A 12,357-nucleotide genomic window follows, 5' to 3' on the forward strand; every position below is an offset into this window, starting at 1 on the left:
ACCAGTGATCTACCCACAGCTGCAGTGGAGTGGAAGTAATTCAGGGAAAAGACAGGGCAGGACTCTCTCCGTCTCCCTTGCTGCTGGTGTTTTTCTGGGAGTTTTCCAAAAACTGAAGAAGTGGAGGAGAAAAAAAAATCAATACACAAGCAGCTTCTAGATGCCAGGCATTGGGTCCAATACATGCATTGGGTCCAATACATGCATTATCAACATTTATGTGAGAACCACATGGACATCCTGTGATTCAGGAAAGGGCAAGGTAGTGTCATACATGGAGGATAAGTAGCGTTTCTTTGCTAACATATAATTAAGCAGCCCTATTTCAAGAGAGCTGGAAGGCAGATTAACCTTTTTGCTTGCTTAGACCTTTCAGAGTTTCAATTAAATTATTTTCAATAGAAGTAGGCATTAATTCCTCCTTCCCCTCCCACACTTGAACATCAGAACAAAGTGCAACTCAGGCTGTGAACCAGAAGTAAATTAGGAAGAAATACAGTTTGGTGCTTTAATGCAACATGCACCCAGGTTTTTATCAGCAAGGAAAGGCAGGGTTCATGGGAGAGGGTCCCCAGGCCCTTCCAAATCTGGTGAGCTGGGGAAGGATGAAACTATGCAGTATGGCACTGATTTCCACCCCCCAAGCCCAGCAGGCTTGGTTCCATCACTGCATCTTGCAGGCAGGCAAGCAGGCACCCCCATGTAATTACACAGTTGTACTCATTTGTGTCACTGCTGCAAGTCTGTTCACTGAACAAGCCAACTGATGCAGTCAAGAAGCATTTTCTTTTTTTTTCCCTCTGCTGCTTGCTGTGGCTTCAAGGGGGGGCTTGCCTTCCTCTGACTTGTCAGAGATCTGCCGCGGCTGTGACACGTCACTAGGCATAGAGCTTCTTCTAGGGTGTCTTGCCTGCTGTATCCCATTCTCATGTGCAGGGTTCAGCTGCCAGCTGATTTCCCCCTAGCCAAACTGGCTTGGGCCTGGTGGGTTTTCCCTTTCTATGCAGCTTGGGGTATGGTTTGCCTTCTGGATCATCTGGGCACATCTCACCTCAGCAATTCCCTGACATTGCCAGGGCCTCGGGTATCAGTGGTATCTTGGTCTTTCCCATTCTCTTTCTTTCTACATGGTGCACAGGGTTGGTTTTCTGAAGATGGAAATATTTGTCCTTTGGGCTTGAGATATATTGGCCAGTGATTAAAAAGTGGCTGTCAGATGAGTCATAATGAATGACTTCTCTGAAGTGTTAATATTGTATTTCTAATTGCTTATGCAACCACTGGCTGAGAGAAACAGAACAGGTTGGACTGGCTGAGAGAGAAAGATCTGTCCTTTAATTCAATTCCAATTTCAGGTCTCCTTTTCTATCATATACGGTATGTTTACACCCAGACCAGCTATATGCCAAGCACCCGGGCAGGAGAGAAGCAGCAGGATATACAGGCTGCTTGCAGCTGGGAGTTCCAGTCCAAAACCCACTGAGAGACATCAAGAAACAGACCTGCCTTTGCCACTTCAAGGTTATGAATTTGAAAGTTGCCTATGTTTTCTTAGCCTTGTCTGCAGTAATAAATTTTATTCTAGCTTATTTGTTGCTGGGTAAAGAATGGAGACTAACCACCTGTGGTACCAGGCCCCAGCATATCCAGAAGACAGGACATAGCATCCAGAATGACCACAGCTTGGTGTTTGCTGATCTTACCCCAGGAGAAATGGTGCAAGTGGTGAGGTATCTGCAGGAAAACCTTGGAGTGCCTCTGGTAGATGCCTCTCATGCAAATCCCTCTGACAACTGCATTTACTACATCAGCATGCAGCTCCCCACCAAGGCAGAGGTACTGCGGTTCTTGGATCGAGGGGGAGTTCGCCCCCCACGGCAGGCACTAGCAGCTATTTTCTTTGGAGATCAGCCAATGCCAAATGTTACAGAATATGTGGTGGGCCCCCTGCCGAAGCCAACATATCACAGGGACATCACAGTGCTGAAGTATGGAAGGAAGCTACCATATTATTGCAGACTGATTCTACGCAATGAGTATAACCAGATTGATGCTTTTTTACAGAGCAGGGAATTCCCCAAAGCACCAAACTTCATGAGTCAGGTATTTGACTACAATGGGACTAACCTGGCATCTCTCAATGTGGCCCCTCGAGGATTGCAGTCTGGAGATCGCAAAACCTGGATTCTTCACTTTCAGAATGTGCCTGGCTTTTATGTGCATCCTGTGGGGCTGGAGGTACTGGTTGATCACAGCAGCCTGAATATCTCCCAGTGGAAGGTATTGAAAGTATTTTATAATGGCCAATACTTTGAGGGGATGGTGCAGCTGGAGAGTGAGTTCAAGCAGGGCCACGTGAAGGTGGACAAAGTGAAAAAAGCCCCACCTGATGGGGGATACTCTTCCCTGAAGCCTAGAGTGCCCCACCAGAATCTGGGGCCCTTGCAGTATGAGCCTCGTGGGCCTCGCTATAGCATCAGAAGCAACCGAGTTGTCTTCCAGGCCTGGAGCTTTGCCTTTGGGATGGATGTGAATACAGGGCCACGACTCTTTGACATTAGATTTAAGGGGGAGAGGATTGCCTATGAACTCAGCCTCCAGGAAGCCTCTGCAATTTATGGCTCCAATAGTCCAGGGGGGATGTCCACCAGATACCTGGATGCAAGCTATAGCATTGGAAAATTTGCATTCTCACTTGTCCCAGGGGTTGATTGCCCCTACTTAGCAATGTATTTGGATAGCTACTACTTAATTGAATCCTTCATGCCTGAGAAGCGTGAAAACTCCATCTGCATTTTTGAGGAGAATTCTGAAATCCCTGTTAGACGCCATTATAACAAGGTGTACTACGGGGGGCTGGCCGGCTCAGTTCTGGTGTTTAGGACAATTTCAACTCTTGAAAACTATGACTATATTTGGGACTTTATATTCCACCAGAATGGAGCTGTTGAAGTCAAAGTCCAAGCCACTGGATACATAAGTTCCTCCTTTTTCTTTGGTGATGGTACTAAATTTGGAAGTAGGGTTGAGGAGCACACCCTTGGGACCATGCATAATCATGCCCTGCATTTTAAGGTGGACCTAGATATTGGTGGTAGGTCTCTCTCCCTATAAGATTTGTTGTTGTTGGGCTCTTGTCACGAGGAGTAAAACAATTGAGTTTTGCAGATTTTGAGGCAGAAAGAAATGGCTATTCCTATTTGTCAAAATTTGCAATCCAACATAGATGGAAGAGCCTTGGAAAGATTTTTTTTACTTGGCTGTGTTGGCAGAACATGGGGACTCTAACAATGGCTCTAATCTCCAGTGTTTCTGTGCTTTCAGAAGGAACCACTTGGGAAATGTCATTCATTTATTAAAGTGTCAGGCAAGAATTGTCCCACTTTGAAGTTTCCCAACTTTTTCCTGGGTGTACTTTGTAGCTGTGCTGGTCTGAGACAAAAAGACATACAAAAAACTAGAACTCTTGGTACCAAAATCCTGGCATTTTCACCTTGATTCTTGGGCTGTTTGCTTTCTAGTTTTGAGCCAACACTGATTGATCTAATTGGAAAGAGCTGGAAAATCACTGTCCATCTCTGACACTGGGTTTTTTCTGTGCAAGTGCTAATTACTGCACATGCACAGACAGGGAGGGTCAGTGTTCTTTTACATGTAATACACCTACACACTGTGGGGTTTTGCCACTAAGCAGTCTCTGTAGTGCCAAGAATGAGGGTTTGAAGGCATCTGCCCTGTCTGCTCCATGGGGAGCCAGTACCTCAGGATGTCTCAGCCTCTTGGATATGATTATCATCATAGTTCCTTCATGCTGTCTTGCTTCATTCCTTCATGGGGGATGCTGAGCCAAGCCTAGAGACATGAACTGGTGCTGGAGGCAAACCTTACAGATGGGTTAACTGGTATTTGGTGGTGATTTAACACCATCATGGCTGTCTGTCCTAGGACCAACCTTCTGGTGCCTCTGCTAAAAATCCTTTCTCACTGGTTTGTCTTTGTGTTTACCCAGTCTCTTGCACACCTTTTCTGCTGATTCATCTTCTTACTGGTTGAGACTTGCTTGCTGCAAGACCTTGGATTGATTGGAGTCTTGTGACATGCTCCTGCTCTCAAATTCTTGGCTTTTCCTGACACTTTTCTGGTTCCCCTGCTCTGCTAGATCACTGCAAATTGAGGAGCAGAACTACAGGTTTCCCTTGTCAACTGCTGGGCTTAGGTTCCTGAAAGTTCCCGTGGTTGGCAAAACTGTGGTTGGTAAGACAAAAGGCTTATGAGAAAAATGGCAGGTGATGGGCTGATGCGCAGCCACAGAAAACAGTACTTACTCAAAACTGTATACTGTGGTAACCAAAATGGTATATAGAATGTTAAGTGTGGATACTCAAAACCATGGTTGGTGAGAAAAACCTGTATGTATGACATGTGGTGGGTCATGTACATTAGCCAGAGTACAGTGTTCTCATTTGGGGATAACTCATTCTTTGGCTGGAGGCTAGTACCAAGTCTACGCACCCATTCAGACCCACTTAACCATCTGCGTGGTTGTAGATGACAAATTACAAGTTCACCCACAAATCACAGCTACAAGGATTGCTGAGACGAAGAGCTAGGGAGGACTTAATAGGGCCCTGTGGCATTGGAGCACTGGGCCTGTAGCTACAGAAGTGTAAATGTTGTTTTTGGCATGTATGTTCCTCATTTGGCTCCAGTGCACAGTGAACACAGCCTGAACAAAGAAGGACTTCTGAGCCTCACCACCTCAAAGGCTTGGTGGTGGTGAGGCTCAGAAACGCTTTGTCTTCAGGCATAGTGCTCTCCCTCCCCCTAGCTCTTGTTTGTCTGCAACAAGGCATCAGCACAAATTCATCCTCCGTGCCAATTTAAAGTTCCAAGTTTCCCAGTTCCTCTTTCATATACACCACTCCACATTATTAGGCAAAGCATGTTGACTCAAGGAAGCTGTGTACCATATTCTCTTGTTATCTCAAGCTGTCCTGTGCCTCTTGTGCATCCTGATCTACATGCTCCTGTTCGTTTTTTATCATACAAGTACCACGCGGTCCTGTGCTTGATGCATCTGACTCCGCTTCCTGGCATCACTATATGGTTCTGTTATCTTGTACCAGCCTCTTACATGCATATTCCAGCTTGAGTTTATTTAAACAGTTCATATATCAGTCACTGGTGAGGCCTATTTGGTCAATGCCTTAGCAAAGCCTTTGTGTGAGGAGTATATGTGGTGATTGATGCTTGCGCTACAGTACCATGCAGACACCACACTGTTTAGAGTCTGTAATGCAGGAATGGTGATGAGAATAAGCTAAGACTTATTGAGCATATGCAGTCTAGAAGTGGGATATGAGGACCCAAGAAGTGATTTCTCAGTGGTTTTGCCTATGTTTTGTAGGGACAAAAAATTCTCTGGTAACCCATGACATGGCATTTGAGACAGTGCAGGCTCCTTGGAGCCCAGAGCACCATATAGAGCGGCCACGGCTCATCAAGAAAGTCCTGGACAAGGAGGACAAGGCTGCATTCCGTCTGGACTCAAAGATGCCCAGATACGTCTATTTTGCTGCCAACAGTGAAAATAAATGGGGCCATGAGCAAGGTTACAGGTTCCAGATTATTAGCTTTCCTGGGGACCATCTGCCAGAAACAAGTACAATGGAGAGAGCCATCAGCTGGGGGAGGTAGGTATCTTTTTCCTATATGTTAATACCAAGCTCATGTCCATGCCTAAGACTTCTGTGGGTGTCCGAATGCCCTAGTGGCTACATGGCTCAAGTGTACTAGAGTGGATATGAACAAGGGCTCTTTCATGATATAATAAAAGAGCATTACATTTCCTCTTCATGATCACTGGTTGTTGGGCAAAAAGCTGTTTGCCAATCCCTTGGAGTTTAGAGCCAAAGCCAAACCTGGGTTAGAAACTACTGAAATGAATTGTGTCATTGGCACATTTTATCCCGTTGCCACACATTTCTTCCCCCGCACTTCTTGTTTCACAGCCGCTTTCAGCATCCTCTGCTCTCCTTGTCCTGTCTCACACTATGGCCACAGCTTGGTCAGTGTATCTGAGTCGTACCCTGCAGTGTCCTCTGGAGTTCTGGTGCTAGTTCTGATCCCACAGGTGCAGACACGCAGCCTGTGCCGATTCACCTCGCTCACATCCTACCTCTGTTCTGCTCTTGGTGTTTCCCTAATTGAATCTGTCAGTTGTGCTGAATTTCAGAGGGCAAGTTGTGCTGGGCAGATTCTGAATGTTGAAAAAGTCAGAGGTGGAAAAGCCCCATGGCATCTTTTAGCACAGGTGCCTCCCTGCCCTAGCTCAGAAGTCCTGTAGTGTATTTCTTGTAGGGCATTGGTTTTTAAACTGTTTCACAAAACTGGGTTTCTGCATTAGGTCATCAGGGATTCCACAGAGACTGGAGGTAATGGTGAGGCTGGCCGGGAAGTAGCGTGCTGCCATTGTTGGGCTGGGCTGCTGGGCTCTGCACCAGTCTTTAGGATAGGGGTAGGGATTCCACGGCAGATGTGATATGAAGTGGTTCTGTGGTTTTAAGAAGTTTGAAAACCACTGTTCTGTGGGTATTTTTGTTACAGGCTTCAGTTCTCCTATCACTTTGGAGCCCTTTAGCAGCCCATTGATGACTGTTCAGGCACACAGGTCACTCTGCTGGTCATCTGCCTCACTCATCTGCAACCACTTTTGAGAACATTGGGAGGCTACCTTCAGATAACCAGGATGTGGCTTTAAGTGTCCTATTCCACTTGGCACTGTCCTCTGGGGCTCTCACACCCTCTGCACTGTCTTCTGAGGCTCTGGCAGCCTGCTTATGGTTCAGTGGGCCTCAGGCAGCCTGCCAGTTCAATAATGTAATCACTGGGACATCTTCAGTGGCCTCATCCACGACTACCAGGTCTCAAAACTATTAACAATCCACATAAACGAACAGTTCTGAACTATACGTAGATGAACTTTCATGCTCACGCTCATCAGTTCTGCAGAGTTCTTTCTCTTCAGGGGATCTGGGCTAGACTGAGGTTTCTTACCAGAAGCCAGATTTATATGGCCCTGTGCTCCACCCCTCCTGGTCACCTGACCACTGATCTTTAGGGCCAGTCTCAAGGTCTGTTAGCAGGCTTGTTGCTTTGGCCTGCTGCTTTACAGCCTTTGCCTGCCACCTGTCTCTCTTGCTAACAGGCTTACTGCTGTATAGCTTCCTTCCCTGCAAGCTGTATCCTGTAACCAGCCCCCGTAGTGCTGCACTTACTTCCAGTAAAAGGGGTTAGTGGCCCCCTGTTACAGGTATTTAGCTCAGCCTAATTATGAACACCATGGGTGATGCTGTTTCCACCCCTTCTCTTGAAGAACTTATTCCACATCTCCACAAGAGCCCAAGTCAGAGCACTTCATCTGGACGCTGAGGTGCTACAGTCCCACAAATACCATTGCCCTTAGTTCTGGGGAGGGGATACAAATGGAAGAGCATCCCTTTTTGATCACCAGTGGAAGATCTTTTAGAGGCTGTGTCCCAGATTCACATTTTGTTACTTATGATGACTGCAACCTGATGGAATATCATGGGCATACCACAGTCCTCCACATCATGGAGCAGGTGGCAGCCTTGTGTCCTGTGCAGCTGCTGGATTTGGCAAATCCTGAAAAGCATGAGTGTTTCTGTCCTCCTCTTTGCTCTTTAGGTACAAACTGGCTGTCACTAAACGGAAAGAAAATGAGCCAACCAGCAGTAGCATCTACAACCAGAATGACCCCTGGACACCCACTGTGGCCTTTGCTGATTTCATAAATAATGAAACCATCATAAATGAGGTAAACCAGCGTCTCTCTCTTTGTTCTGCAGCTATGTATTACAGTGGACTGAGTTTTATCATTGGCATGAACCAGCTGGGGCACAAGACAAATACCTGCAAACCTGACTTACTGGCTCAGGGATCATTTCCTAATAGGGACATGTTTTTTTGCAACAGTAATATAATCTCAGAGAATGAAAAAGCAGCTCTGTGCTTTCCCTCCTCCTGACCTGTGCCTCCTGCCCTTCACTGTGGTGGCTGTTGCTCATGAAAGGTTGTGTATGGGGTGAGGCAGAACTCACTGAAGCAACCCAGCATTTCCTCAAGGGGAAAAGTTTAAGGGAAATCTTCAGTAAATGTATTCCACTGTCTGAGCCAGCCTTGTAGTGCAGGAGCCCAGCACATGGCATTCACAGATTCAGGACTAGGCACAGGTTTTTTCACAGTAGCTTTACCTGGTTTTTCTTAGTGTGTGCTTCTAACTGGATGTTTTCCTGAATTAATTAAATTGCTTGACTCTGTTTCCTTCCTTAGGACCTGGTTGCATGGATAACAATTGGTTTCCTTCACATCCCACATGCTGAGGATGTGCCCAACACTGTGACAGTAGGGAATGCAGTTGGCTTTCTTCTGAGACCCTACAACTATTATGATGAAGATCCCTCCATATATTCACCTGACAGTGTCTTTTTTACGAGTGAGCAGGACTTCGGTTCATGTGAAGTCAATCCCATAGCATGCCTGTCCAAAACAGCCTCCTGTTTACCAAATCTTCCTCCATTCACCTACAGCGGCTTCCAAAATATGACAAGACTCTAGAGCAGCAGTTCCCAATCTGTGGTACGCGTACCACCAGTGGTATACAGACAACCTGTCAGTGGTACGCGTTAACAGAATTATTATAATTACTTTTATATGGGAAAAAATTGCTGGTGGTATTTAAGGTTGAACTGGAAAATTTTCTAGTGGTACTTAAAGTTGTATCGTTTTAAATTGGTGGTGCGCAATCTGTCAGAGTTTGGGAACTGCTGCTCTAGAGTTAACGGGTTGTAGGGCATTGATGGAGTAAAGAAATGAATCAGAGGTACCAGAGTGGTGGCTTTGCTCAACAGCTCTATTTTCATACTGAAGAACTGTCTTAGAATCCATGTAGTTAATGAATTTACATAGCTTTTTTATTGTAACTTTGCTGTTATAATTGCTTAAAAATATATCCTTAAAGGAAAACAAGTTCCTTAGTGTGCTGCCAGATAGGTATTTGAGAGAGGAATTTGTATTAATCTTCCATACATTAGCATGCTGAAATCTAGTATTGTATTTTCTTGCATAAAATATGCATCTTCCCCCCCCACCAAGATTTAGCTTTGAGAAATTGGGGAATTGAAGAAATGCAGTAATAGCAGTACTGTCAAAGTAAAAGTAATGCTGCAGCACTGCACATAGGGCTCCGTAGCTGCTGGCTGGGGGCACTGCTGTAGAAATTGGTACTCAGTTACTTACCAGTATTTTCAAGCAAAGGTCTTGTTTTCTTCTTTCTACCTTTTTAAAAACAAGATGCTTATCTTAGTTGAGGTTGTGTTTTGTGTGTGTCCAATATGTTGAGGGGAGAGAGAAAGTAGGAGATGGAGGGAGAATTTCTTTCCTCTAGCGGTGTTACAAGCACAGTATATAACTAGCTCAGGTTTAAATAATTAAATTTGATCTTGGTCCAAATTTTTCTGAAGTGCCTTATTCCTAAACCATTGCACATACTTCTTACTGCCTGCCACCACAAAGGTTGATGGACCACAGGGACTCAGCAGCATTTCCTATGCTGACACCTGAATCTTAAAAACATGCTCTAACTTGTAACTTTGACCAAGCCCTAGCACAGAGAAGCACAACCTGTGCTGCTGTGGAGAATGCAAAGACATGTGGGGCTGTCAAGCAGACAGAGGCAGGAAAAACAAGTGCAAGTTAAGCACCAAGAATGGTCACTGTGGTGAGCAAGATGAAGAGTGACAAACTGGAGGAAGGAGGGGGAATGAGTTGGGCCAGAAGCTAATAATGATGCCCTGTGGGCTCAGTGCTTGTAGGATACTAGTGCAAAAAGGTGTGGGAGTGCATATGCTCTCTAACTTGTCACAGGAGAAAGGGATTCCTATCACAGATCCAAGAAGGTATGAATTTGAGGAGCTGGGGCTGACAGGCTGCAAAGGCTTAGGATTCAAGGAAATTAAATGTTACAGAGGAAGCAGTGCCAGGCCCAGGGGCTGTCTGGGGTCAATATGAGCTGGGACCCTGTAGGATTGACTGAAATCCAAGCTCCCTCGGTGGTCTTAGGTTTTGTGAACAGCCACATTGTCACTGTGACAGGGAAGAGCCCCACCGCAGAGCAGCATCAGTCCTACAACTAAGGATGTCAGGGACTGACAGCAAGTTCTCTGGGTGGGTCCATATCCAGTGACTAGGGTGGGATTGTGCCCTTGTTCCCACCCTTGAGGCTTTGTCCAGTCCTGTTTGTCTTGCCCAAGCCAACTGGAGCCCCTGCCTCTTCTCCAGAGATGACATGTGCTGACACTCCCTCTGACATTCATTGCAGGAGCAAGATTTTAAGGGGCTTGGGATACCTCCCCAGAAAGAAAAGTGTGGTCCTGTTCCTGCTTCCTCTGCTTTTCTCCCAACTCCTCTGCCTGCAATGAAACTGTGGCTATGCGTCTCAGAAATTTTGAGTCAAAGGACAAGTATTTAAGCCAGACTTTTCTGCTTACCTGGTGCCCATCTAAAGGATCACAGGTGTTTTTAATCATGCATTTCTAGTTTAAGCAAGAGTAACAAGCCCTATCATGGTTTTAAAGTAAGAAGAAGAGTTTTGTTTTTTCCAGGCACCAGAACACCTCAGTCATTGCTAGTTTCTGTTCCCAAGGTGTAGCCACCCTCAAAGGTGAGGCTAGAGATGTGCAGCAAGGCCAGCTCTTCCTTACTAGGCAGAGACTGCAGGCAACACTTTGTCAAGGGCCAGTAGTTCTCAACTTTTTTAGACTCAAGGTCCCCCTCAGAAAATACCAACTCTTAGCTTTCACCCATTTCTTGAAAAATAGAAATGGGTGAATCTATAGAAAAAATAACAGAGCAATTCTTCTGTTGCAAAGAACCTCGAAAGACTACAACAACTCAGGATGTTTTTGAAACTATTTGAAATCTCTGGGGTTGTCTTGTGACTCATGAGTTGCTGTTTGCATATCTAACGGTGCTAATATTTAGTGGTACCCTGTGGTACCTTTAAAATGATCTCACTGCACCCTAAGAAGCTGCAGGACCCTGGTTGAAAATCACTGCCATTTGCAATACACAGGTTATAGAAGCAACACCAAAGATGGGATATTGTCTTTCACCATAGAGCCATTGGCAGTACTGGAAATGAAGCATGGCCATTCATTTCATGAAGTGAGCACTGAGGAGTTGCCCTGCTCCCAGGAGCTTGCTGAAAGGGGCTTGGATTTTCTGACCCAGAACAGGAGAAAGGAAGGGTAATGGTAAATGGTGAAACAGATGATGTCCTCAAACACACCTGGAGAGACTGCAGTGGAGGAAGGCAGGAAATGAGCAGATAGGGGGGGCCAGAAGGAGAAGGTGCATTTGCTGAACATAGAAGTCAAAGATGGAAAAGGGCAATTTACTCACCTGGGTGGCAGCTGCACCTGGCTTTCTAACTGCCTCCATAGATCCAATTAGAGGTCTTTGGGGCTGCCTTGCAATGGGACAGCTCTGTCACAGCCAAGTCCGCTAAGGATGCAAGATGCATCACATCTGATCAGCATCAGTGACCTGTCATGGTTGGTGTATGCACCCCCTCGAACTGTGTGGGATAGGTATGGGGTTGGCTGAAATGGCTTTGCCCTGGGACCATTGTACAGAGCAGGTGGGTTCTTTATGCCCACTTTTCCATATAGGATTGTGCAGAAGCCATCACATGGGGTTCTCTCTGGGTCCTCAAGACACTACAATATAAATATTAATGTGTCATCACTACCTCAATTTCTTGGGGCACCCACTTAGTGTAGAAACCCTCCAGCAGCACCATTCCTCTCCCGGCAGCTTCCTGCTCCCTGATCTGCAACTGCAGTTGTCACAGGTCTTTCTTGCGGATGGCCCCAGAGATGGGCATGATGCCTTACAGACAAGCAGGCAAAGACAGCTGTGCAGTGTCCTGGTCAGCTGCCCTGCTAGCTAACAAGGAGTTCAGTTTGGTTCCAGCTGGGGCTGTTTATCCCATAAAATTTGCATAGACTGTGGTCACAGAAAAACTACAGGAGGAGGCTGCAGAAGAGTTGGGGGGGGTGGGAATCTTGATATGCTACCTAAAGGAGTCAGTTGAGCCTGTGGGGGGATGAACACAGAAGAGACAGGGTCTAAAGGTCCAGCTCAAATGCAAGGTAATTACCCAGAGCATCATACATGTTCATAACAGTGATTCAGGGAGCAACTTGCGGGGGGTGGCAGTGGAGGGAAATTCGTTGCAAGCAGCAGCACAAGAGGAGGATGTAATAAGAGTTGTAA

The 12,357-nt window shown here is 46.0% G+C and overlaps 1 protein-coding gene across 1 annotated transcript; it reads left to right on the forward strand.

Moving 5' to 3' along the window:
- The first annotated feature begins 110 nt into the window (after positions 1 to 110).
- On the forward strand, positions 111 to 12,199 carry LOC149866726 (amine oxidase [copper-containing] 3-like). Its single transcript, XM_090044048.1, has 4 exons — positions 111 to 3,094; positions 5,408 to 5,693; positions 7,708 to 7,837; positions 8,353 to 12,199. The coding sequence occupies exons 1-4, from the start codon at positions 1,525 to 1,527 to the stop codon at positions 8,635 to 8,637; spliced, it is 2,271 nt and encodes a 756-aa protein (XP_089900174.1). The 5' UTR covers positions 111 to 1,524; the 3' UTR covers positions 8,638 to 12,199.
- Positions 12,200 to 12,357: the final 158 nt, after the last annotated feature.

This window comes from Crocodylus siamensis, chromosome 4, assembly GCF_052110815.1.
Source record: "Crocodylus siamensis isolate JL-2025a chromosome 4, ASM5211081v1, whole genome shotgun sequence".
Classification (NCBI taxonomy): Eukaryota; Metazoa; Chordata; order Crocodylia; family Crocodylidae; genus Crocodylus; species Crocodylus siamensis.